Source organism: Sorex fumeus, unplaced genomic scaffold, assembly GCF_029834395.1.
Source record: "Sorex fumeus unplaced genomic scaffold, SorFum_2.1 ptg000018l, whole genome shotgun sequence".
NCBI classification, from domain to species: Eukaryota; Metazoa; Chordata; class Mammalia; order Eulipotyphla; family Soricidae; genus Sorex; species Sorex fumeus.
In genome coordinates, this window is record NW_026606075.1 from 29326424 (window position 1) to 29354294 (window position 27871).

General features: G+C 44.3%; 1 protein-coding gene across 1 annotated transcript in view; it reads left to right on the plus strand.

The window, feature by feature from the left end:
• The window catches only part of MRPS27 (mitochondrial ribosomal protein S27), a 99311-nt gene that overhangs the window by 64434 nt on the left and 7006 nt on the right, over positions 1–27871 (plus strand). Inside the window, exons 5-9 of the mRNA XM_056112598.1 lie at positions 6796–6910; positions 13165–13243; positions 19692–19807; positions 25148–25250; positions 27596–27741. Of these exons, the coding sequence (XP_055968573.1) occupies positions 6796–6910; positions 13165–13243; positions 19692–19807; positions 25148–25250; positions 27596–27741 (559 nt within the window). The remainder of the gene's footprint in view (positions 1–6795; positions 6911–13164; positions 13244–19691; positions 19808–25147; positions 25251–27595; positions 27742–27871) is intronic.

Genomic DNA, 27871 nt, shown 5'->3' on the forward strand with positions numbered 1-27871 from the left:
AAATGGCAGTTCTGAAAAGGGTCTTGATAGCTCAGTCTGTCCTACTTAGAAAAGCAAGAATTCTCTACCTCACCATTCAAACGTGAACCCTACTAACTGGAGTGTGTTGAATTGCTTATAGTCTAGATAACTGCTCACTTTGTATGCTCATTTCTTTCACACTAATAGGGAATTTTTAAAGAGTTCATGAGGTACATAGCTGGGAAATGTAGGATTATACTTTGGACAGCATATTTCAAATTCACTTGATCCCTTGACATCCCGTTACTCATCGATTTTCTTGAGCGGGTGCCAGTAACGTCACCGTTCATCCCTGTCACGTGCTAGTGTAGCCCAATGGCTTCTGCTCCTTCTAGGAACACAAAGAGCCTCAAACCTATCGTTCAGGGTCTTGACGAAGAAGTCTGACCGGGCGGCCTTGTGATCTTTTGATGTCCCATGGAATCCAGTCGGTAACGGCTCTAGTCCAACGGTTGTCTCCAAATCTCATTACATGTCCAGCCCATCTGATTTTTGATGCCATGGCAAATGAGACAGCATCCCTGATTCTTGACCATCGACTGAGGTCGGAACTCCGGATCCTTTCTCTCATTTGAGTGAAGCGTGATACTCCAAGCATAGTTCTTTTGATTCTTCTTTGGGAGACCCGAATAGCGTTCTCATCCTGTTTTTATAGGGCCCAGGTCTCTGAGGTGTATGCTAATGCAGGAAGAATAGTGGAATCGAAGAGATGTACCCAGAGCTAGAGGTTCTTCATCCTCTTAGCTATTTCTTTGACGCTGCTCTCTTCCTCCTACACAACTCAGATGCCAGGTCATTCATCATGTTGACTTCTTGATCTAGGTACACATAACTGTTGCACTTGGAGATGTTCGTTTTGTTGAGAGCGAATGGAACGTCAGGAACAAGACAGTTTCTCATAAACATTGTCTTCGTGAGATTCAGCTGTAGTTCGACCTTAGCACACTCATGGTTGAAGTCGGCCGGCATTTGTGCCCCTTGGCTAATGTTTGGTGTTATTAGAACGATGTCATCAGCGAAGTGAAGGTGGTGTCGTTGCCGACTGTTTATCTTCACTCCCATTCCTTCCCATTCCAGTCATCGCATGATGTTCTCAAGGGTGGCACTGAAGAGTTTCGGTGAAATGGTATCACCCTGCCGAACCCCTCTCTTGACATGGATGATCACTTCTTTGTAGAATGGTGAGATCCTGGTAGTGAATCTATAATACAGCTCATGGAGGATTCTGATGTATTAAGTTTGAACACCCTGTTTGGCTAGGGCTTCGACAACCGCTTCAGTCTCAACAGAATCAAAGATCAATGGACATTAGACAGAGCAGCATCTTGAACTCCTGAGAAACCTCAATGAACTTGATTATTGTGTAGATATGGTCGATCATGCTGAAGCCTTTGCAGAACCCAGCTTGCTCACATAGTTGTCCTTCATCTAGTGTTCTGCCAATCCTATTCAGGATGACTCGAGTGAACAGCTTGTAGACGACAGACAACAGGCAGATCGGGTGATAGTTGCCAATGTCATGGATGTCTCCCTTCTTGTACAGTAGAACAGTCCTACTGGTTTTCCACTGGGACGGAACCTTGCATTCAGACGTGTGAAGAGCTGAGCCAGTGTATTGATGAGTACTGATGGCAGGTTCTTCAGGTGTTCGGGTCTGACCTTGTCTGGGCTGGGTGCTGTTTGCTTCTTTATCGACGAAATGGCATGTCGGATTTCGAAAGGGTGAATGTTGGGAACGACATATTCATCCTGCGGAACTTGGTATGTGGGCAGGTGGATGTGGCCATCAAAGAGATCCAAGTAGAAGTCATGGATAATCTTCTCCATTGCCGTTCTGGAAGATGTGATAGATCCATCAGGACGTTGGAGGGCAGCCATCTTGGTCTTGTATTTCAAATTATTAATGTGTTTTGTCTTTATTCTAAGTTGATTTAATGTTGTTCACTTAGCTGAAACTGTTCTAGGTGTGACTGTGTGTCTGTTTGATTGGGTCTTCGAGAGTGCTGATCATACCAAGAATCCCAGTCCCAAGATGAGAAAGTATTTGAGAGACTCCTATGAGAGTCAGACTGACGTGGGAAAGTGAGAGGCAGGACCTCTGAGTGGCCCATTCTAGCAGCTGGGCAAAGATGAATAAGCCGTAAATCAGAAAGCTCCAACAATGGGGCTGGAGTGATAGCACAACGGGTGGGGCATTTGCCTTGCACATGGCCAACCCGTGTTCGATTCCCAGCATCCCATATGGTCCCCTGAGCACCACCAGCAGTAATTTCTGAGTGCAGAGCCAGGAGTAACCCCTGTGCAATGCCAGGTGTGACCCAAAAAGCAAAAAATAAATAAATAAATAGATAAACAACCAGAACAGAGCAAGGGGGCAGATTTGCTCAGGTTGCTTAAACAGGAACAGGGACACAGAAACAATTAGTAAATGTCTGTATGGAATTTAAAATAAATTGTACTAATCACTGATTGAACCAGTTGTATATATTAGCAAACATTGTATCTATTAAATGAAAAGCGATCCCACTAGAAGCAGTGTAGCCTATAACTAGCAAGTTAAAAACTCTTTGTGAACTGTGCTCTCTTTTCAGGCCTTAGGTCTCTTTTCAGGCCCTAGGTTGAGTTTGCATGTATAAATATATGGCAGTTCCTTCCTCTTACCTCTCCAAAGCCATTCTCTTTCTTAGTCAGATTTCTGTAACCGAATCTCTCTTCCAGAGTTACTCGCCCTTTGAGATGCTATTTATACTTATGCATATGGATTAGGTATGAAGATGGATGATAGGTGTGTGAAGTCTTAGGTCACTTGCCTTTTAGTCTTCTAAAAAATAACTGGAGGAGAAAATAAGACTTCACTGTTCATCTTTATGTTGACAACCTAAATGGCTTTCAACAAATTTTCATTTGAGCTTTGAAGTCGTGTCAGCTGGGTTCTCCAACCTCTGGTTTCACACTTCAAGTCTGAAAATGATGTGCTTTTCATGATTCATGATTATCAGTAGACAAAAGGGGTATTGGTTGGATTTGGTCATTTTAAAGGCTGTCCAAAAGAAATGCCAAATATTTTAGTTGTCATTAGTCATGTTTAAGGCAGTAGATATGATTGAAAATGAGGATTAGGTTTAAAATAATTGGGGGGAGGGGTTAAAGTGACAGTACATTGAGTAGGGCACTTCCTTGGCATGAGGTCAATCCAGGTTTGATCCCTGGCACCCCTTATGATTCTTTGAGTACTTGAGCACAGAACCAGGGGTGAGCTCTGAGAACGGCTGGGTGTGGCTCCCAAACCAAAATAAACACATTAATTAATCTTCGATAAAGGGGACAGTTGATGTTTTAAATTCCATCTTGTGTATTGTTTCTAAAGGATAAATGAACTAACCTTTAACCACTACTGATCCCAAAAGCAGTTCTAGCACCTAGGGTGCCTTTTGTGTCTTGAGCACTTCCTGTCTTCCTCCTAGGACTGCTGTTAAACTATAATTGTAGAAATTTTGTCTGAACGTGAGATTGTTTGAACATGAGATTCTGAATGTCCCAGACAGGAAGTCACAACCCTCCCTGCATCCGTAGATTTCAGATGACCCAGTGCATCTGATGCTTGTGGTGATTGAAGCCCTTTAATTTATTTTTTGTATTTGCCGGAAGCCTTCTGTGAATCAGGCCAGACTGGCAGGCATCAGTGCCGAGCAAGTTCAATGCTGCGCCTTCCTGCCCAGCATACATGCAGACTAAAGGCGAGAAAGCACCATACTCACTGAGGCAGGACTCCAGGCATTTCTCTTGACTTTTTTAATGTAACAATTTCTTTGGTCATTTTACTTTACTTCAAATCTCTAGTTTTTCAGAGTAACAAGTACAGGAGCCCAAGGAGTGGAATTCTTGATTTTAAAGTGTAAGAGTGGGCCAGAGAGGTAGTACGAGGGTTGAGGTACTTGCCTTGTATGTGGCTGACCCTCATTCAATCCCCATATGATTCCCTCAAACCCCCATTTGAGCAGTCCCCACCAGACATTACTGGGTATGGCACTCAAAAAACAAACAAATTAATAAATGGACATGAAAATGTGACTGAATGGACTGGAAAGATTGGACAGTAAGTTGGGCACTTGCTTTTTATGTGGCCAACCCAGGTTTGATTCCTGACACCACATATGGTCCCACAAACCCCACCAAGTGTGATCCTTGAGTACAGAGCCAGAAGTAATCCCTGAACACTGCTGGGTTTGTCCCCTACCCCCAAAAAAGTAAGGAAGGTGTTTTCATTAAAAAATTAAAATGGGGGCTGGAGCAATAGCACAGCAGGTAGGGCGTTTGCCTTGCATGCAGCCAACATGGCCGACACAGGTTCGATTCCTAGCATCCCATATGGTCCCCCGAGCACTGCCAGGAGCAATTCCTGAGTGCATGAGCCAGGAGTAACCTCTGAGAAAAAAAAAAAATTAGAATGAGGGGCTGGAGTGATAGCACAGTGGGTAGGGTGTTTGCTTTGCATGCACCGACCTGGGTTTGATTCCCAGCATCCCATATGGTCCCCTGAGCACTGCCAGAAATGATTCCTGAGTGCAAAGACAGGAGTAAACCCTGAGCATTGCCAGGTGTGACCCGAAAAGAAAAAAAAATTAAAATGAGAAGGAGAGCATATGGAATATAAAAGGTCTGGGGGGGTGGAGCAATAGTTCTGCGGGTAGGGTGCTTGCCCTGCATGCAGACCACCCAGGTTCGATCCCTGATATCTCATATGGTGCCCAGAGCACTGCCGGGTATTACCCAAGAAGAAAAAACAACCAAAAACCAAACACACACACACACACACACACACACACACACACACACACACACGTATGAATATGTTATGCAGGAATTAAGTCTTGTATTTCAGGAAACCTCTCCAGTGCTTTCCTCTGGCTAGGTCATTCTCTTCTGAATATGACTTCACATTTTTATCTTTCTACTTTTAAAGGAGTTGACTCTATAAGAAAATATAAAGAGAGTGACCTTTTTCAGAGAAAGTTAATGTGCAGGACATTCAGAAGAATGGGCAGGACAAGATGACTAAATCCTTCAAACATCTTCAGATCTTATTTTTATCAACCCTCTCAAGAGCACTAATAGTCTAAATTAAACACCGCTTCTTACTTCCTCTTTTTCTCAGCTTTTTGCTTTGGCAGCGAACCTGCTCAGCAGTAAGGTCTCTTGTAAGTGGCTGATTGAATAACCAGCCTCTAAAAAAATAAGCTGTGTTAATCCGTGGCCCCAACTCTCAGATCAGGTGCAAAAATCAGTCCTTTTGTCCCCAGGTGTTTATCTTACCTGCCTTTTGATGTTTGTACATGGTTAAAGAGACAATGAGGACCTTAGCTAACATGATGATGCTGTCTGAAGAGAAATAGGTCAACAAAAGGTGGGGGCGGGGTAATAAAAGCCCCTTAGACAGCCCTGTGTCCTGTGTCCTTGTGCCTTCTTGTGGTAGAGACCCCCAAAGCTAGGACAAAAGGCAGCTGTAATCCCGATGGTCCCACGAGCAGGTGTGAGCTCTAAACACGTGCAGCCTTGAAAAATCCTTTCCAAACGCTATTGCCTGTGAGAATACTGTCCAGCCCTCAGCTCCAGCTGTGGGGCCCTGTAAAACTAGGTGGGGAGGGGTTGGAAGCAAAGCAGTGAGATGGACTGGAGTTATGAACTTACGAAAAGGCAGAGCAGTCGTCCTGCTAAAGGTTAAATTTTACCCCATTCCTCTCATCCTTTGTTTTCCTTTTCTTTCAGTTCCATGAAGAATGCCCAATTTCGGCTCAGTATCACAAGAAGTGCCCATAGAAATCAAAACTGATTTCTCTCTAGAGTTGCCATGTAACTCCTCATGTTTGCTTCGTGTTTTGATGTAAATGTCCATTTTTTTTAAATAGAGATCACCCCCCCAGCAGTGCTTTGTTGGGGTGGAAGCGTGTGGGCACATAGTGCTAGAATTGAACTCAGCCAGGTTTATGCTCTGCTCTTGAGTTTAGGCTTCCGGCCTGACACCTTCAGCTTCATAGCGCTCATCTACAGAAATATGTATTGACCTAACACTGACTAGTAGAAGTTTCTCCATAATCCTTTTCAACAGCCTCATATTAAGTCAGGATATTGAATTAGGGCATATTAAATAAGGGGTAAAGTGCTGTGCTATTGTTGTTATTTATTATTGGCTTTCTTTTTCTTGCCCCTTAAATTTTGTCGCTAATATGTTTTGTTTGTATTTTGTGGTATTATGATTTGTTTGTCTGTTTGGGGCCACACTCAGCTGTGTTCAGGGCTTACTCTGCACTCAGAGATCACTCCTGGTGAGGCTTAGAGGACCACATGCAAGGGACCAACCCAGGTCAAGCACCCTGCCCTCTGTTCTATTTCTCAGGCCTTCGAGTTAATAAGTTTCATCCTTGGGTTTATTGTTGACCGCTGACTTAGGACTCTTGGTCACATAGACTGCACATATGTAAGTAAATGAGAGAAGAACCTGTTAATGGAAGTTGTGTTTTTGTTGTGGTGGTGGTTTTGGTTTTGGTTTGGTTTTGTGCCACCCCTGGCAATGTCCAGGAGTTGCTTGTGTCTCTGTGCTCAGGGATCACTCCTTGTAGGGCGCGGCGAACCATATGAGATGCCAGGGATCAAACCCAGGTTGGCCACATGCAGGGAAAATGCCCTACCCTCTGTACTACCTCTTTTCCCTGGAATTGGTGTTTTGGCAGTGATATTTAAGAACTAACACCACTTTCCCCCTTATGTTTTGCTTAGATTTCGACATAGCCCCAACTGCTGGTATCTGAGAGACTGGACTATCCACACCTGGATTAGGCAGTGCCTAAAGTATGGTGCGCTCGACAAAGCCTTATATACTCTTGTAAATAAGGTGAGTGGTTTTCATAGAGTTCCTGGAGTGAAGCTGAAATCAGATTAGCCTACCCACTAAAATTAATCGCTGCGTCTACTTGCTACTGCCAGCATAGCGTCTCAGAAGCAGACTGGTGAACATAAAGGGGAATCAAACCAAAGAACTCTGCTCTGAGAAGCATTCCTGAGCCTGAAGCCTTGGGTTTCTGGCCAGACTCTCTTCAGTGGAGTTTAGGGAATAGGCTGTGTCCATTTTGCAGGAATGTCATCTCCAGTACTTAGACATTTTCAGGACTGTTCTTAGATTACTCCAAACATGTCTTCAAATTCCCTAACTCCTCAAACCTTCAAAGGCTCCTATGATTAGTTTTTTTAAAATATTATTTTCCTGTGGAAGGTTTGAGTCTTTATTATGTTCATAGTGTGAAATAATAAAAAACTAAAGTTTATTAAAAATTGATTGCTTTGAATCTCAAATTGGAGCATAAATTTGATCTATAAAAGGACTTTTAGAGAATTTCATTGAAATTGTATCATTCCTATAGTGTTATTGGACCTTGTGTGTTAGAACTCATAAGAAAATGGCATTCTGGGTTTTGAGAGGTTTTTACTTGGTTACAATTCAGCTTATCTAACACAGCAGTTTGTGAGGGAATGTTGCATATATTGTGCTGGATATGGCATTATCTACAAAAGTGAGTAATATCCTATCCTTTCCCTTAGGAAGCTTATATTCAGGTTCACTGAGAAAAATAATATTGGGCCCTTTGGGAATGAATGGATTAAATCTGGTCTCTTTAGTTGTTCAAAGTATAAGGACACCGAATTTTTAATTTTTTGTTTATCTTAGGATTGTTTTGGGGGGGTGGGGAGTTGATTAGGGTGTATTTTTAGTTTAGGGTCCACTTCTGCAGTGCTCATTGTTGGGTAACATTGCTTTGTCCTTCAAGAAGCTTAGGTTTATCTGGTTACACCCATCAATCTGGTTACACCCATCACAGTGCTCCTGAAGCACTTCCACTTCCATTGTGTTTATCTGTAAACAATCTTCCCTATGCTCTCCTTCCCACCCAGTTAATCAGCTTTCCCCTTAATCAGACTTTGTTAATTTGTAAGATCAGTTTCCCAGAAATCTATGATTTTCTATGTATGAGTGAAATATTACCTTTCTCCATTCCTTATGCCTTATGAACATTTTACCTTAAAGTAATATCTTTTTTGTATAGATACAGGAAGACCGTTAACATCATGCTTTGTAACTTAGGATTTGATTGGCCTTGAATATTATTCACTCCCGGGCATCTGCTTTCTCGACTTAAGACTCAGTTGCCCTTAGTTCCTAACCCCCAAAAGCAGGGTCCCGACGAGGGACTGAATGGACCCAGGGCAAGCGGTGAGCTACCCTGGCAGCAAAATGGGCCAGGCCAAAGTGCCACGATTCTTCACTATAAGTTAAGAGTCTGATCATAGACAAATGCTGTCATGATCCAAAGGTAACGACGAGACTAGGATCCTGCTAGGGGTGGGAAAGACTGTCTGGCCTGAGCACTGTAGTCTGAGATCGAGATGGCCCTAGGAGAGCAATTCTATAAGTTTAAGATATTTCTTACTGTATCCATACAAAATGATTTATATTATATATGCTTATATGCTTGTTGGACAAGGAGAGGAGAGACACACCCTTGGGATTCATGCTGAGAGAGGATCTGTCCTAGGAGTGGCCTTCCCTGAGGCTAAGATTTCTACCCCTGTTGATCTCTACCCCTATTGATTGTGACCGCACCTATGTAATTGTTCCCCCAATTCCTCATGGAGAGAGGATTTAACTGTACTGTAGGAGCAGGTTGGAGGCAGAAGGAAGAAGAGAGTTCAGAGAGGATCAGAAGGAAGAGGAGGATGAAGGGGGATGGAGGAGAATGAAGTAGCATGGGAGCAGAGACAGAAGGAGAGACGAGGAGAAACAGAGAGAGACGGGAGCAGAGAGAGAGAAGGAGAGAGGGAGCAGAGACAGATGAGGAGAGAATCAGAATAAACTACGATTAAAAATACCAACCAGCCTAGCCCTCGTTCCTTCCTCCGCCTGACCATCGCCATCAACCTCTCCCGGGTGGGAGAAGGGTGAGACTACCGAACGTGGGCGGTGGGAGAGATAGAGCCACCGCCACTGTGGGTGCCGAGCCCCCCTTGTGTGAGTTACACACTCATAGAAAATGAACTCAGGATTCCTGCATCCCAAGGGTGTACTCCAGCTCTCATGACACAGACCTTACTCAAAAAAAGAATGAGTTAGAAAGAAGGAAAAAAAATCTTTCCCATGTTGGATAACATTGGGTTGTCCTTGCTCCTGCAGAGAGCTTAGGTTTATTGAGTTACCCCCACAACGGTGCCCCTGAGACACACCCAGTTCCAGCACACACTAATAATCCTATACTGCTTTTCCCTTTCTTTTATGTCACTTACATGGTTTAGCAATGTCCTTTTTGTATACACACAGGAAGACGGTTCATGCTCTTCTTTGTAACATGGGAGTTAATTGACTCCAAAATAATACTCACTCCTGGGCATTCCTATTTACTTGATTTAAGCCTCAGTTGCCCTTAGTTCCTAGTACTCCCAAAGCAGAGTCCCAATAAAGGGACTGTATAGACCCAGGGCAAGCTGTAAGCTACCCTGGCATCAGAAGGTTTCAGGCTAAGCACCAGGAGTATAATAAAGAGTTTTGGAACAAACTCTGTCATGACCCAAAAAGAAGTAACTGAGTAAGGATCCTGTTGGGTTAGGAAAGACTAACCTGGCCTGAGGACTGTAGTCTGGGATATATAGCGAGATGTCCCCAGGAAGAGCCAACCTTTAAGCTTAATATCTCTCTTACTGTGCTCATACAAAATGACTAGAAATATTGGGCTGGAGCGATAGCACAGCGGGTAGGGCGTTTGCCTTGTGCACAGCCAGCCTGACCAAGCCGGGTTTGATTCCTCCGCCCCTCTTGGAGAGCCTGCAAGCTACTGAGAGTATCACACCCACACGAGTGATGTATTTAATATGCCAAACACAGTAAAAACAAGTCTCAAAATGGAGACGTTACTGGGCCCGCTCGAGCAAATCAATGAACAATGGGAGGCCAATGCAGTGTTACAGCCTAGAGGTCTCTCTAAAGAAATATTATAAGAAGTAAATTTACTTTGATTGTTTAAATGGATTACTAGGTGAGGAAAGGATAAAGTAATACACCCTGGATGGAATCTCACTCGAGCAAATTTCCTAGTAATCTGGAGTGCTGAACCCTCAGATGAGATTTTGTCCTTGAGTTAATCCCCGAGAACTTTGCCTGAAGAATGGCTTTACCTCTGTTTGTTGTTAAGATAATGTTCAACCCCACCTATGTGTACCACCACCCTTCATGATTTCTATATAACTATGCTGTAAGGGGTAATGAAGTAGAGGACTTTGAGGTCTGTGAGGAGACTAGAATGATGGAACTCTGATGACTGGGACTGTGATCAAAACTACACCTGTGATTGTGCTGTAAGGGGAGAGATCAGACTAAGCTGGTGAGGAGAGAGAAATAAACTGACTACGAAAAGCCTGGGGCCCTGTCCTTCATCTATCTATTGCTGTGGGCCAGCCAGGGGAACAGTTCTCTGGTTCTCTGCCACCAGGATTCCAACACTTCAGTCCTGTGCACGCCCCCATGACTTTCCCTTGAAATTCACATTTCCATATTCTGCTGTTCCTTGGCTTTTAGTCCAAAGGACACTGGACAAGGGCTCAGGAGACCCAGACTGTAACCCCCAAAATTCTAACAATACCCACCACTTCAGGCAAATATTTTTATTCTTCTAGGTTTTTTTCCCCCCCTCTAACTTTTAACTCCAGTGAATTGTTATAAAGCAGTGATTTCTAATCCTGGCTCCCTTTAGAATCATATGAGAAATTTTTAAAACTTGCAAATGTTCTTCTCTACTCCCAAATTCCAATATAATTGATCTTCTTGGAGCAGGCACTTGGCATTTTTAATAGCTTCGTGTTGTTTTTAATGTGGACTTTATTTTTTAGAGCAGTTTTGTATTCACAGCGAAATAGAGCAGAAGGTACAGAGACTTCCCATCTGTTTCCTGCCCCCACACACGCACGTAGTCCCGCCATCTCCCCCATTAGCAACCTGCCCCACCTGCATGGTTATCGTTGATGAGCCTACAATGACACATTATTGTCACTCAGATGCAGAATTTACATTAGGGTTCACTGTAATGTTGGTGTCTGACACATAACAACCATGATCATTTCATGCAGAGTAATTTCACTCTCCCCCCTCCCCCAAGTCCTTTGTGATCTGCCTGGTCAGCTGTCATTGGCATGTTTTTAAATTTTCAGACTGATTATCATTTGTGGCTAGGTTGAAAATCACTCACCAGTCCATTTCTTACGGCTCTTTCCGCTTTAATGATTTATTACTCCAAAATACTTTGTTTTTACTCTGCCCCCAGAGATTAGTGATCATTTGGACGCCTGCTTTGAGATTCTACCAGCTGTTTTTCACATCAGAGGCATCCCACACTGCCGCCTAGTAATGGTGACTCAATTTAGCAGTGATTTGCTACTGGTGGTCAAGACTGTCAGCAACTCCCAAAGGGGTGATATGCTTTGAAAAAAAAGTCGTCAGCTATTTCTAGTGCTGGGGGCAGGTGCACTGGGAAGAACAGGGCAGTTGAGAGGAATCGTGACTAATTTTACTGAAGTAAAGATTTAAAAACAAAAATGCATTTACTCTCTACATCATAAAATGCACACACTATCTAGTCAAACTTGATTGTACATGAGCATCACTCAGTGACACTAGGTCTCTGTGTCTCCTTCCCAGACATTCTTATTCTGTGAGTTGGAGGCTTAATAATCTGCATTGTTAAACACACTTATAGAGAATTCTTAGTGAGATGCTGACGGAGCCACATTTTGAGAAATTGTGATTAGTAAGTATTCAGCTGCTGTGAACAAAACAGCTTAAGAACTTGGTTAGTTGTGGTCGGTGGGCAGATTTCTTCAGTCTTTCAAAACCAATCTAAGAGACAAGAAATATAACAAGAACTGGTGAAGATCTAGCAGAAAGGGAACTCCTATGTACTCTTGGTGGGAGTACCTCCAAAGATTAGTGGATTTCCCGACAGATTAAGATGGATCTGTCATGTAATATGGCTATTGACTTCTCAGTAATATGTGAAGGAAGTGAAATGATTATCTTGAGTATCTATCTGCACCCACATGGTCGTTGCAGCATTATTCATAGTAGCCAAATCACGGGAACAATCCAAGTGCCCATGGATGGATGAGCACATAAAGAAAATATGCTCTCTGTACACAATGGACTGTTTTCAGCTATTAAAAAGGACAACCCGTTTGCTGTAATGTAAGTGAACCTTAAGGGCACTAAGTAAAAGCTAGAGAAAGACAAATACTGTATGCTCTCACTTACATATGGAATCTGGGGGCCCGGGGGTGGGGGGGACTGAATACATAGAAACACTAGAAGAATGGGTGCAGGACCTGGAGGCAGGAGAGGCTTGGAGAGATAGTGGTCATGGGTACAGTCTTAATTCAGTTTGCAAGAGGAATACATTCTAAAGAGCTAATGTACAGCATCGTGCCTATAGTAGCTAACAGTACCATGTCCTTAAAATTTGCTTAGAGATTAGATCTTAAATATTCTAACCATTATTGTCAAATCAACAAAAAAATAATTCTGTGGTGATGGACTATGCAAATCATTTTGCAGCACATGATAAGCAGAATATATATTTGCTAGAATATATGTGCGTACCTTATATTTTATACAGTGCTATATCCCATGGAGGTAGGGGAAAGCTTAAGGACGAGGCACTGGTGCAGAGTAAGAAGCTGTATTCTTTCTCATGGGGTCCATTCTTGTGCTGATCTTCCTATCTGATGAAAAGAACCACTAAGCCAGTGCGAGGTGAGAGGAGTTGGCTTGATTTGGTGCTTGTAGCCTCAGGGAGGCTTTAGAACTGAGTTTTGTTTTCCACATTTCAGTGTTTCTCTGTCAGACACCCACTCACAACTTTCTCACCCCGAACAAACAGTTGCAGCTCCCAAACCTCCTGAGTCACACTATCTCTGTCACGGTCACAGATGCTGTGAAATCAGGCAGATACTTGCAAGCTCATGGTGGTGTGGCTCTGCGTCCTGGATGACACATAGGCATATAAGCCCAGTGGATATGTTTCCCTACTCTTCCTTATATTTTTATTTTTCTTACAGGTTCAGTATGGAATTTTTCCAGATAACTTTACATTCAATTTACTCTTGGATTCTTTCATAAAGAAAGAAAATTACAAAGGTAAGAAACGAAGCCCAGATCCTTTTCTAAATGGGGCTGCACTTCCCAAGACAGGTGTGAGTGGGAATGAAGGGGCAGTAGAGGCAGTCCCTTTCCCCTCTGAGTCCTTATTGACATCTTTTCTGTTGTCCTTTTAAAATATGTATTTCAGATATGTAGAAAATTAGCCACATGGGAGAATTATATCTAGTTGGTTTTTTGCCCCTTCTGCGTTTCTCGGGCTTATTTGTTCCTGTCTCTTTAGGCAAGGGAGATGTATTTAGTTCAACAGTATACCCTGTCTGAGCTTCCGCTGCTAGAGAAGATTATCATAATACCATTACTTTAAAAGCCCAAAATTTGGATTTTTTTATCATTTTTTTGAATCGTTATCTCTGAAGTCTCATTCCCCTCGAGACTCCTCTGATGCCATGAAATTAAAAAGTGGCTCTCACTTCCCTGAGAAAGGAAAGCTAAGAACAGGGTTTGCTCAGAGCAGTGGGGCGGCCGCCACCAGTGGATGTCTCCAGTAGACAGGGAGTCGTAGTGGAACACTCAGAGGCCTCGTCACCCTGTTCATGGTGAAATAGGCAAGGCCAGGCGGGGCCTTAGTGGAAAGACACACACTGACTTCTCCCTTCCCCCATCTGGTCCCCACCCTCAGTTCTGAAAATCCTGAGGCTCCAGCCTAGGTTAGAGTGGTCCCCTCAGGAGTGGAGTTGAGGACTGCAGATCACTTAGGCATTCGGGACCTTGGTGGGTGCTGTCATTGGGTCCCAGGCTTCTCCCCTGTATAAGTGCTCCCTGGGCAAGCTAAGAATGGGCCTCTCTGTTCTTCCAAGGATGCCTCTCTCTCTTTCGTTGTCTCTGGATCTCTGCTTCGTCTCTCCTAACAATGGCCAAAGAATATTTGGTCTACATTAATTTTGAAGTATTATTTCTTACTGTCCATTTTTTCACCAGTTTTAAGGATATATTTATGACTTCCACTGAAATATTTTGTATGTTTTCTAATCTGTTCTCTAAACAGCAGATTTCAGGGCCTATAGTCGATCAATAAAAAAATCATGTGGTCACACTTTTTTCTCTCCTTACTCTCTCCTTGAAAGGCATGTTGGAAGGGACTAAGGATTATTTTGTTAACTAAGTGCAGAGCAAATAATATGGGGGATTTTTTTTAAAGTTTTAGTATAGATTATTATAGTTTATGACAGAAATTTAGAAATTAGTGTACTTTTTAAAAACAAGATAATTCACTATTGAAAATTTATAAAATCCCTTAGCAAGTAGGAGTAAACAAAGCTTTTTAATTTAGTAGTGGGCAGTCATATGCACCATGAGTGAGTGCCATACTCAATGCCAAATGTTGGGAAGCTTGCCCTATTCTTCAAAGAAGCTCTGTTAATTCTTCTTGCAAACCAGGTTTCAAGGCTGTGAATTCTCTTGGCTGCTGCCTGTCCATGAAACTCTGTATTGTTCCTTAATATCTGAGTGATAATCTAGCTGGATAGAGTATTCTTGGTGAAGTATTACTTCGTTGAGTTTTTGTACTGTATCCTGTATAATCAAAAAATAAATAAGTGAACTCAAGGGCAGCAGTGGCAGTCTCTCTCACCTGCCATGTGCATTTGGTGGCCATGAGCCGCTTCCGCACCCTGGCCTGCAGCCACCACCAGCAAACACATGAAGGAGGGAACAGGGTCGTGCCGTTTATTCCATTCTCCCCATGCGCCTGTTCCAGTCTCACCGGAGCTCCCCATTCTCATCTCTTCCTATCTCCCATGCTAGTCTCCCCACTCCATCTACCTCCAGGGGAGTAACTACACCCTGGTGAGGTAGCACAGTCAACATATGAAAGCCCTTTCTTCCAAGGAAAGCTCTTCATTTTTTTTTTTAAATGCTCCACATCTAGCCATCAGGGAGGTGCAAATCAAAATAACAATGATATATCATCTCACACCACAGAGACTGGTACACATTCAAAAGAACAAAAGCAACCAGTGCTGGTATAGATGTGGGGGGAAAAGGGATGCACTTTCACTGTTGGTGGGAATGCCGACTGGTCCAGCCTTTCTGGAAAACAATATGGACAGTCCTTCAAAAACTAGAAATTGAGCTTCCATATGACCCCACAATACCACTTCTGGGAATATATCCCGAGGATGCAAAAAAGCACAGTAGAAATGATATCTGTACCTATATGTTCATTACAGCACTGTTCACGGTACCCAAAATCTGGAAATAACCCAAGTGCCCTAGAACAGATGACTGGTTAAAGAAACTTTGGTACATCTACACAAAGGAATACTATGCAGCAGTCAGGAGAGATGAAGTCATGAACTTTGCTTATAAATGGATAGACATGGAGAGTATCATGCTAAGTGAAATGAGTCAGAAAGAGAGGGACAGACATAAAAGGACTGCACTCATATGTGGATAAATGAATAACACAACATGAGGCTGACACCCAAGGATAGTAAGATACAAGGGCCAGGAGGATTGCCCCATAGCTGGAAACCTGCCTCATAAGTGGAAGGGAGAAGGCAGATGGAATAGAGAAGGGATCACTAAGAAAATGATGTCTAGAAGAATCAGTCGGGATGGGAGATGTGAGCCAAAAGCAGATAATGGACCAAACATGATGACCTCTGAGTGTCTGTATTGCAAATGCCCAAAAGTGGAGAGAGTATGGGGGATACTATCTGCCATGGAGGCAGGGGGAGGGAGAGATGGGGTCTATACTGGGGAGATGGGTGTTGGGGAATATGCAGTGGTGGAGGGATGGATGTTTGATCATTGTGTGATTGTAACCCAAACATGAAAGCTTGTAACTTTCTCATGGTGATTCAGTAAAATTTTAAAAAAAAAAAGGAAAAGAAAAGAAAAGAAAGATTTCAACACGCAGGGGGAAAAAAAGAAAACAAGGGAAATTCTTCTAAGATAAGACAAAGCAGATCTGCTCAAGGGCGAAATACCACCTAGGGGTGTGTTTCTCCTTTCCTTAGCCCAACAACCATCTTAGATTTACTTCTAAATAATCTTTGTAGTCATTTTATATGGACACAGTAAGAGATACATTAAACTTGTAGGGTGGCTTTCCTGGGGACATCTCGATATAGATCCCAGACTGCAGTGCTCAGGCCAGATTAGTCTTCCCTGATCCTAGCAGGGTCCTAACCCAGTTATTGATTACTCTTTGGATTATGACAGAATTTGTCCATGACGTACTCTTAACTTATAGTTATGTATTATGGCACTTGGCTGGGACCATTTCGATGCCAGGGTAGCTCACAGCTTGACTTGGATCCATCCAGTCCCTCATCGGGACCCTGCTTTGGAGGTGCTAGGAACTAAGGGCAACTGAGGCTTAAGTCAAGAAAACATATGTCCAGGAGTGAATATTATTCAGAGTCAGTTAACTCCCAACTTACAAAAGCATAGCATTAACTGTCTTCCTGTGTCTCTACAAGAAGGACATTGCTTCAAAGTAAACTATGCAAAATGACCTAGGGAAGGAGAAAAGCAGTATTTCACGTACAAATACAAAATCAGAGATTTCTGAGGAATTTGACTTTACAAGACACAGTACTGCTTAGAGGGAAAAGGTGATTAACGGGTTGGGGAAGCAGAAGTTAAAGGTAAATGTAGAGGAATGGGAATGCCTCGGGAGCACTGTGAACAGTGTAACAAAATAAACCTAAGATCCCTGCAGCCAGGGAGAACCGACACACCAATGTTATCCCACAAAATTCTTCCATTTTATTCTAGCTCTGGAATCTCATTTGATAGATCTACTGTGAATATTATGGCCTTTTCTTTGTAACTTCCTTTTTTGTTTTTGCTGATTTTAATATTTGGACTCTATCTTTGGCTTTTGTCATTTTGGGTATAATGTTTCTTGGAATTTTCCTGGTTGAGTCTATTTTTGCTGGAACACTTAGGCCTCTTGGATCTCATTCTTGTATACTCAACTCTGGAAGCTTCTTACAGATGATTTCTATAACTTTTATTTCTTCATCAAATTTGCCTTCCCGTTTTTCAGAGACTCCAGTGATTCTTACATTGTTCCTCTTGAACTCTGGTACACTGTTCATTTATTTTCAGACTATTTTCCACCTTCTCTTTTTTCCTGGCTGTTTCCTCCTTCTGATCCTGGAGTTCCTTACGCTCAGCTACTGTTAACTCTGTTGTTCAGAGCTTTTATTAGGATTTTCGTATCACCTATCATGCTCTTCATTTCTAATTGTAGTAGTTTTCTCATTTCAATTCATATTTCTTGCACTTTGTTGACTCCCTATGCCATTGTTTCTTTGAACTCATTAAACATCTTCCTCACTGTGTCACTAAAGTCAGTAAGAATTTAGTGAGCTGTTTGTGTTCATTTGGGAGGGAGGGGATTCACACCCAGCGATGCACTGGGATTACTCCTGGCTCTGAACTCAGGAATTACTCCTGGTGGTGCTCAGGGGATCATATGGGATGCTGGGAATTGAACCTAGGTCAGTCATGTATAAGGCAAATGCCCTACCTACTGTGCTATCGCTCCAGTACCCATTTTGTGTTCTTTATGCCTTCAGTGATACCATTTTTTGCTTGTTGAACTTTTGTTACTTTCTATGTGGTTTCCCCATTGGTTTTCTATTGTTCTTGCGCTGGGGGGTCTTTGTAGTTAGACCCCCTGGAAGATATTGAGGGAGAAGGCTGAGTGTTTCTCTCCTCCTCTGCCCATCCTCACTGAATGGCAGGCAGTGTAACTGTGAGGAGCACTGGGTGTGCAGGTTGCTGGGGCCAAGCCTCCTATTCTGGTGTAGATCCAGTGCTGTCCACTGGAGACTTGCCTCACTGGGGATGGCAGAGAAGGAAGATGTTCAGGAGCTGGGGCATGGGCCAGCAAATATGGCACAGGTCAGGATCAAAACTGGCATACTTTCCATTGTTAGGCTAGGAAATGTCACAGTACAGAAATAACTATGGAGGAGACTCTCATAAATTAATTCTCTCCCATCGACTTCATTTTGCTTCCCAAGCTCACTGAAATGCAGAATGAAAATAAAGGGGAAAAGTCAATTCAGCTTATGTTTCATGTATAATTTTTGGATTCAGTAGTGAACAGCTAGCAAAACAGATTTTTTAAACTTTATTTTTGGCTGTATTTGTGTCCTTTTGGTTACTTTTTAGGCCCTTCCCCTAGTTGGTGCTAGAGGCCCCTAGGACCCCTCCCAGTGAACCTTTTCTAGCTGTGACTGTAGTCATGTTCAGTACCAGCCAGGACCTCAGGACCCAGCAGTGCTGGTGCGTGGGAGCCCACATGGTGCCAGGGATGGACCCTGATGGCCCTGACTCTTGTGCTCTCTCCCTATCCCATGGCGGTTCTTTTGCAATATTGGTGAGGGCTTTTTGATTTTTTTGTTTATGTTTGTTTGTTTTTATCTTTTTTCTGTTCTTTGTTTTAGAGTCTTCTTGTCTGCTTGGGTATCGATTTCCCCAACTGCAAAAAGAAGATAGAAATTCTTGCCTGTGGCCTCATTTTAAATTGTGACAATATGTACAAGTCCAGCTGGCAAGAAACCGTTGCAAAAATTTCTTTTGATCTTCCATAATTATGAGCCTGTGCAACTATCTTGACAGTCTAAGATTTTGTTGTTTTTGTGTTATATTCAGGCCCAGTATTTTACCCATCTGAACATGCATAAATTTAACAACAAATATTAAAGAAAGAGATTTATTTGAACTTGATTTTCTTGGTTTCCAGCTATCTTGTGGAATATTGAGGAAAAATAATTCTATGACCAGTATTTGTGTGGAAACAAATACCAAATGCTATGCTATAGATTATATTCTGAGGCTTTATAACTTATGACAGAGCCTTTTCCGTTCTCTTCTTTCAAGTCTTTTTAGCCCATCCTGTTTGTTCTTTAAATAGTCATCGATTCTCCAACTTCAAAATAATATCTGGAATTTAAAATTGTTTCTAGTATAACATGGAGACCAGGACATAGACTGAGGCAGTCAGCTTGACCCTGCTCTGCCCATCAGGGTGACTTAGCTCTCCTAGCAGATGGACTTGGCACCTTAACTTGGCTTCCCCATTCCTCAGATATTCCCATGTATATTATCCTGTTCACCTATTCAAAAAATACATTGAAATAGAGATGGTAAAATGGTATGTCACAATCACAGAGATGATCATGGTTGCTGAGTGAAATGACATGATATCATCCCTGTCCTTGGGCGGGTGACCGCCTCACACTTGATGTAGTGCAGTGCAGCCTGCACAAGCCAAGCTGTGAGGCTTAGGGATACCCACTTGTGTGGGAAAACTAACACTGTTGCCAGAGTTCACTTCTTAATTCTGCTTGGCTTTCTATCATGCCCCAATTTTTAGAGAACATTTACAGCTAAGCACAGATTTGATGATGTTACCTCCAGCTAATTTCCTCTCGTTTTCTCTTTGATTGTCTTTTGCCAGATGCTTTAACAGTGGTGTTTGAGATCATGAGACAGGAAGCCTTTGAAGCACCTTCCACCCAGCTTCTCTCCCTCCATGTCTTGTACCATTGCCTGGCAAAGAAGACAGACTTCAGCGTAAGTGATCTACCAAGGGTTCTTCCATGGGGCAGGGACGTGGTACAGCAGTAGAGACTTTGCTCTGCAACTGTAAGGCTCTGGGTACCATCCCTGGCACCGCAGAAACAAAATAACAACAACCAATCCTTAATCTTAGGGCCAGGAAAATTAGATCAAAGGGTTGAATACCTGCTATGCATTCATGGGCCTGGGTTCAGTCCCCAAGACGGCGTGGATTCCCACATATCAAGCTGGGAATGATCCCTGAGCACCACCAAGTGTGGTCTAAAAACAAACAAAAACAAAAACAAAAAAAAAAAAGGTGGTACTCAAACCTTTGCAAAGGTTGAATGATGAGCTCATTGTGGGTGAGGAATTCGAGGGAAGCCCAGTGCTCTGGGCCTGGAAGAAGGACTCAGCATGCAAGTGTGTGGCCGTGTCTACCCAGGGACAGTGCTCATTCTGTGCAGCTCCATTTCTGGTTTTCTAGCAGAGCAGAGTGGGAGGGTGAGAGAATCCCCAGTGAAGATTTTTCTGCACGTCGTGAAGCTTGAGCTAGACTGAATGCACCTTGGAGCGGAGTTGCTAACTTTAGAGCTGGACCTGGCAGAGCAGAGATGCAGCAGGGCAGCCAAGGATGACCTCAAACTAAGGTGTTACTGGTTGATGTGGATTGGATACACACAAGTGGGCATCCCCAAGCCTCACAGCTTGGCTTGTTCAGGCTGCAGTGCACTACATGAGTTACAACCTAAGGCCAGTTATTCACCAGTTTGGGAGGAAACTGAAACTTAATTACTCTGGGTCAGTCCAGAACAGAATAAGACCGGCAGCTTGGCCCTGCTCGATTTCACAGTTGAGATTGGGTATTTAGCCATTGTTTATTTTTCTTATATCCACTCTTATAAATTGTAACAAAACAACAATAAACGAATATTCGAATAATACCCATACTAGGTAATACTTTTAATAGTTTAAGGGGGATATTTTTGGAGGGGGGGTGAAGAAGTGATTCAGTGGGGTTTTTCCCCTCCACCCTCACCCACCCTGCTTTATTGTTGGTGCCGTATTGGTGGTGCTCACCAGGGTCCTTGGCTTCTGGCCATGGCACTCACACACTAATTTTAACTGCAGTGTTACCCAGAGTGGCACCCCGTGTGATGCCCACACGGTGGATCACAGAGAAGAGCACAAACAACACAGACCAAGGCTCGGATGGCAAAACAGATAGGACCACTCCAGGGACATGTGGGCACCAGAGGTTCCGGCTCGTGATAGGCTTTGTGTCTAAGCCTGTGCCATATTTGGGGGTGTATAGTTTAAGTCCACATATGAATATATTCTTCATAACAGCTCTGAGCTGATGAGGCCTGAGACCAGGCCATAGAGTCATTCAATAATTAATAGCCAGCCAGCTACTAGGTAGTGATGCAACCCTGAAAAGACAGTCTGGCCTTAGAGACTGCTCTTAACTCCAGTGGGATACCAAAAAAATCAGTTTTGGGAGGAAACTGAAAAGATCAGCTGACCTAGCCCACATCTATTCTTATTTAGTGTGCTGTACTGGCCCAGTATATCTCAATCTTTCCCCAACTGTGACTTCTTCTAAATTTTGTTTTATTCTTTGTCATTTTGGGTCACACTCGGCAATGCTCAGGGGTTACTCCTGGCAGTTCTCAGGAGACCATATGGGATTCTGGGAATCAAACCCACTTTGGCAAATCCCTCTCCGCTGTACTGTCCAGCCCCAACTGTGACCTCTTCTACCTTATATCCTTCCTGTGTGTGGCTTCTCCCTCTCTCCTCCTTCCCTACCTGTTTACCACCTGGATCTGTGCTTGACCTCATTTATGTGATTTTTTTCCCTTGGACTATTTTAGCCTTTGGTGTACCTTGTGTTCATTAACTCATTAGCTCCCTGTTGAGTGCCTATCTCATCACATATTGTACCAGCTTGGTGCTAGTTTGAAAACAGCCGGTGTACTTCTCCTGCTTATAGTCACAGACACATCAAGCAGGACCAATACCAGGGTAAGACCATGACTGTAATGAGCACTGGAAAGAAGTCATCTGCGAAACGCCTCCATTGTGGAAGTTGTGTTTGAGTGTTAACACTGTTTCTCGGGTTCATGTTGAAGCTGAGTGGGAATGAACTGGATGAAGAGGGGGAGAGGGTCAGAAGGAAGAGCCAGCAGGCACAGAGCCTTGTGGCCCTGAGCACAGCTGAGGGTGGCAGAAGGAACCCAGGAGCTCATTAGTGTCATTGTTCCCAAGAGCACATTGAGGAGCATGGGGAGAAGATCACGAGGCAGAATGTAGGAGATGCTAAGCTGTTGGGTCCACACCCGAAAAACAGCGGGGAAGGTTTTAAGCAGAAGCAGAGATGGCATGGCCAGATGTGTGTTGCCTGTGAATGAACTCAGGATAGGTCAAGGCAGGGGCAGGATGCTGTGCTCAGGGCCCATAGGCTATGCTCATTGTTCAAGCAAGAGAGAATGGTGAGGTGGGCACCAGAAGGTGCTGGCACTACAGTCGCTGGTGGGCATGGGCCTGAGGGAGGTGGGGAGGGCAGCAAGAGGCAAATGACCTGATGAGGTCAGGTGTGGAGAGGCAGGAAACTGGAATCAAGTCTTAGCGCCTGAGTTTCTGACTCGGGAACTTGGACAGAGGGTCACCTGTGTTTGCAGTGGACTCTATGACTCTCGGGAGAAAATCATTGATTTAGTGCTGAGCATGTTGTGTTTTCAGATGCCTTTGAGGCCATCAAGAGATACCATGGATTCTATTTCTGTCCCTCTCTTTCTGACTCATTTCACTGATTCACTGATACTCTCCATTACCTATCCAAATATAAGCAATTAGTGACATATCTTAAAAAAAAAAAAAGCTAACAAACCAACAAAGTATGGGGGAGAATAATAAAAGAATACTTTATTTTCAAAAAAAGAGAGAGATACCATTGGAACCTCAATAGAAAACTGAACCACAATTATGATTCGAACACCCTTGTATAATTGTTTGCGCATGAGCCAGAAAGCCAAAAGGAAAAATCAAGGAGCAGAGAAAGAGTGCAGGTAAAGGCCTTACCTTGCTTGGGCTAACCCTAGTTCAGTCCCTAGGCAGCCATGGTTCCCCAGCCATCAGGTGTGGCCAATGGGGGCACCCAAGCATGTCCGCGGTGGCCCAGGGGTCCCCGGCACACCGAAGGGATGGAACAGCATTGCGTCCTCATATCCTTGGGTTAAGCTGCTGGCCCAGTTGGTGAAAATCCTCTTCGGAGGGGCCCCTAGGCCTCCTGAGCACTGCTTGGGAGAGAGCCTCTCTTGCAAAAAAAAAAAAAAATTGGAATATGTGGAACTGTAAAAACCTATATAAAAAAGCAAAAAAAAAAAAGTGTTTCTGAGGGGGTAGGTAAGATGCGAACTTCAACAAAGTCCATTGAGATGATGCATCAGGTCGGGTAGGGCATTTGCTTTGCACACAGCCACCCTGGGTTCGCTCCCCAATACCCACGGGCACTGCTAGGAGTCATTCCTGAGTGCAGAGCCCGGTAACCCCTGAGCATCACTGGGTGTGGTTCAAAAACTTTTTTTAAAAAATTGAGTTTAGTGTTGTGAAGGAGGGACATGGAACCAGAAATTAAATTGGGGTTGAGTGAGGGAGAGGTAGGGGGACAGTGGAAGTGGGGAGGAGAGAGGAGGAAGGGGAGGGTGTACCTGCAGGAATGGAAGAGGAAGGGACAGACCCGGTAAAGTGGAGCCTTGAGCACTTAGGTACAATGGCACCGACACTGCAGAAGCTTAAGGCTAGGAAGAGGCCTAATAGTTTCTGTGAACCTATAATCAGCATTTTCTAGAAGTGGTGGTGGTCTCATTATTCCTAGACTAAATCATCAAAGCCAAAAATCTTTTCAGACTTGAGTTTCCCATTCCTTCTGCCTTTCTTTCAAGTCCTTTTGCAAATGCGCCCATGTCCATCACCAGCCCAGCCTGGCCGAGCCCCCACCCCCTCAAGGACACTGCCTACGCGCCTTTTACCTCCTAATGTATGTTCAGAGCATAGATCATTTTTCCCTGAAGAAAGAAAAACATAACACTTAAGCCTCCTGATTTATTATGCACTTTGTGTAGTGTCTGCTGGGGGAGGGGCAGGAGGCGGGGTGGCCTATCTATCATACTTGGGAGTGATTTTGCTTTGAAAGTGGAATGACCCGCTCCTTCATTACCGGCTCTCCTGCTGATCCATACTGCAGAAGTACCTGGGGAGACTTTGTTTTCCCCTGAAGGTTTTTTTTTTCCTCTCCAAGGTTTAGAAATTACACTTACTTAGAGTTGAGTACACAAAAGTCCAGAGACTTGCCTGCCCATTAGTCCCTGGGGTGCCTCTCTCACGCCTGGCTGCGGCTCTTACCTGCCTGCCTCCTTCACGCTTCTCTTCCTTCCGGACCTGTGAGAGCACGGCCCAGAACAGGCCAACTGGAACTTTCTGTTCCAGAATTCCGAGCCAGAATCCGCCAGGGCACAAGCAGACTCCCATGACACCTGGTGGATCACGGCGCCCTGGAGAGTGTCCTGCCCTGCTCCTCCTCTGGGGCCCTCTTTCCTGTGAGTCATTCTCTCCCCCGCCCCCCCCCCCCCTTTGCTGCTGTGATTACTCTGCAGCAGGCTTTAGCAATCCTTACATTTTTGCCTTTTTATATTTCCACGTCTCAAAAGGATCCAAAGGCACTGAAGTATAATTTTTTTTTCTCGCTCCCTGGGTTGAACGAAACAATCACTTAAGTGGTTTTGATTGCCTGATTTCTTCTCGAGAGGCACAAATTTATCTAAAAGCAACTTAATAGTTGTATTTACTTTAACACTGTGAAGTCGAAGGGAGCTTGTTACTGCTGAATTGGGTAAAATGCAGAAGTTCCTGCCAGCCGGTCAGAGCATAGGGGGCGAGTAAGGCAGGTCCGACGCCTTGTGTTGCAACCCCTCATTCATTGATGGTCTCAGCCAGGCTGGGTCCAACGTTCTCTTTGTTTCTGTTGTATTTGGCTGTTCTTATTGTGAAAGGAGTCTTATGCCTGGACCAAAATTGGCAAAATCATAAAGAAGAAGAAAACCAAAATTGCTCATAAATACTCATCTCAGGAATGTGTTCTTATACAGGGTATTTATTTCCTGCACTTTTCAAACATAAATACATTTTATGTACAAGTCTTGGATGAGAAAGCTCTGGTTTTGTTTGTTTGTTTGTTTGATTTAACTTAACGCTTTTCTCTTTTAAACTTAATGTTTCCTTCTTAGCAAAAAACACACGTTTGCATAGTGCTAACTGCTTGCCCAGACCACTGTCCCCTGTGCTCTGTTGCAGTGGGAAGAGGAGCGGAACTTCGGCGCCTCCCTCCTGCTCCCAGGCCTGAAGCAGAAGAACTCTGTGGGCTTGAGTTCCCAGCTGTATGGCTATGCCCTCCTTGGTAAGCTATGTGAGCCTTAGAGATACAGATCTTCTTTGTAGAATCACTCCATTCCTCTGCCTTTAACAAAATGATTCCAATGTGCTAGTGACTTTCCAGTACAGCTCTCACTTTTGGCGTTAAAATGGATGTGAAAGTCCTTAAGTTATAACCTAAGACCATAAAGGGATTTTTAGAACCGATCACCACTGATTAAGTTAGACCTGGTGGTCCTCAATGCAGGAGACAGAGGAGGAAAAGAAACTTCTGACCTCCCTCTGGTGAAACTCGCCAGTATAATCTTGCCCGGTATTAACAAAGACCTTCCTGGCAAGAGGTAAGAAATGACAAGTTGAGGCTGAACTCATTTTCCTGGCATGCTGGGAGTACCAAGGTAGGGTGAGGGAAGCGATGGCCAAGACACACTGGCAGTGCTTTGGGTGACCAGAGAGCGACCCCCTGGCACGCAGTGGTGGTGCCCTGCAGTGTCTGTCGCTCTCCCTTTGGGCCCTGATTGTATGAGAAGAGATGGGTGAGGAAGCTGTGCAGATAACGTCCAATCTAAGTGGGCGTGAAGTGTGTCCTGACATATGCTAATGTTTCATCATTCTTCCTGTCTCTTAAGTAGATCCATGTTTGAGAAAGCATCTGTTCTTGGTCATCCATTGCTTCTACCAACAGTTGTTTCCAGAAAAATCACCCAAGTCTGTTTGCCTGTTCGTTGAGGTTATCTTCACCCCCTTCCCCCATGTTGTTTTGCATTGGTGGATGCTGACTCTGACATAAACTGACGCAGAAAGCCCAGAATTTATCAGACTTAGCCAAAGAGTTGACCACTCTTGTTGAAAGTCACTTTCGTCTCTTTGGCTTTATTTGCTCTCGACTGAGAAGGCTTTGCCTTTGCTTTCAGCTCAGCATCCTGGTCTTCTCAGCATGAGCGATTCCAGTTGTCAGGATGAAGGAAATCTAGCTGCTGCTGGGTCCTGAGCAGAGCCTGGCGCTGGGCTGGGGGGCCGTGGCGAGGCAGCTCCCCCGGTGTTCTCCTGGGCCCCTGACGGGAACAGTTTCCCAGAGCTGCGGCTGCCGCAAGCCCGGAGCCTCTGCAAGGCCAAAATTAGCTGTCACCTGATAAGCCTGGGCTATTTATGGTTTCCACAGCCTTCCAAATCCTCCTTCCCAGCAAAGGGAAGTGAAGGTGGCTTTAAGAGCTGGCCGCAGAGGTGACTTTGGTCACAGAGGTATAGAGAGGGCTTCTGTCTCCCAGAACATGGAGGCACCCCCTTCTGGACCCCAGGACCCTGCTGCCAGCATCCACATATTGTGGTCCGGTGGAGATGCTTTGCAGAATGCTATTACCATAAATACACAGTTTGAGGGTCCCCAGGCCCCCCAATTACTCATGTATCCATTCAAATAAGAACATTCTTCCAGAGAGTAGGGGAAGCCTGTACTTAGAGAAGCATTCATGTTCTGAGAGTCAAAAGGACGATGAGGATTTTCTGATTAAAGATGCAGTGAAGTTCAGATAAAGGAAAGGAGAGTAGCATGAGATTTCCCGCCGCCCCACCCCCCTTCATACAGGGTATTTGAGAGCAATTTTGAAACATTTAAACATTTCTTGGCGGAGTCGGTTGTCAGGTATTGAGAAGATTGTCACAAGAGCAAAGATGTAGAATAGGTCTTGCTTTTTCTGTAGAGGATTTTGTTCTTGAAGCAAAATCAGTGTTCCATTTCTTTGATTTGTTTGGCAAAGGTAGCCCCTCTTGGGGGTTGACAGCATCAGCCCTGAGAGCTTCTCGTCCTCCGAGAAAGCTCCCTGGCCTCAATGAAAGGGAAGGGAAAGTCTTCATATGGTTTAATAGTAAAAAGTGTGTGCAGGGGCAGGAGTGATAGTATAGTAGATAAGACACTTAGCCTTCCATGCTGCTGACCTGGGTTGGACCCCCAGCACCCTGTATGACCCCTCAAGCACAGCCAGAAATGATCCCTGGGCTCAGAGCCAAGAAGTAAGCCCTGAGCTTAGACTCCCCACCCCTGCAAAAAAAAAAAAAAAGTTTGTGTGGGCTCCCAGAAAATACTTAACCTGGCTAGGCCATGCTTTGTCTGCAGATGGCCCAGGTGTGATCTCACTGCAGTGTCCCTCGAGTGCCTCTGTAAGTGACCCCTGAGCACCAGTGGGTGTGGCCCCAAACCCCAAAACTAAAGATCAAGTGTAGGTAGTAAAACCATGGCCACATGTGTCATCCATCTAGACTCCCGGTGTGACATGCCCCTCTCTGTTTCTCGAGCTGCCACTAGAATGTTCTGTGCCTCAGATGCCTGGCACAGCCATTACAGAGTCTTCTCGCTTGTTCTCTCTGACACAGGGAAGGTGGAGTTGCAGCAAGGGCTTCGCGCTGTGTTCTACAACATGCCTCTGCTGTGGCGGCCAGGCTACCTGGACCGGGCCCTGAAGGTGCTGGAGGACGTTGCCGCCTCCCCCGAGGACAGTGGGAAACTGTGTAAAGAAGCGGTAAGCCCCAGCCGCCTCCTGGGCCTGCCGAGTGCAGCTTCCAGTAACCACCACTTCCCCCCCACCCCCTCACCCCCCACGCCTTCTTCGCTCTCCTTGCCAGCGTTTTTTTTTTTTTTAATTTAATTTA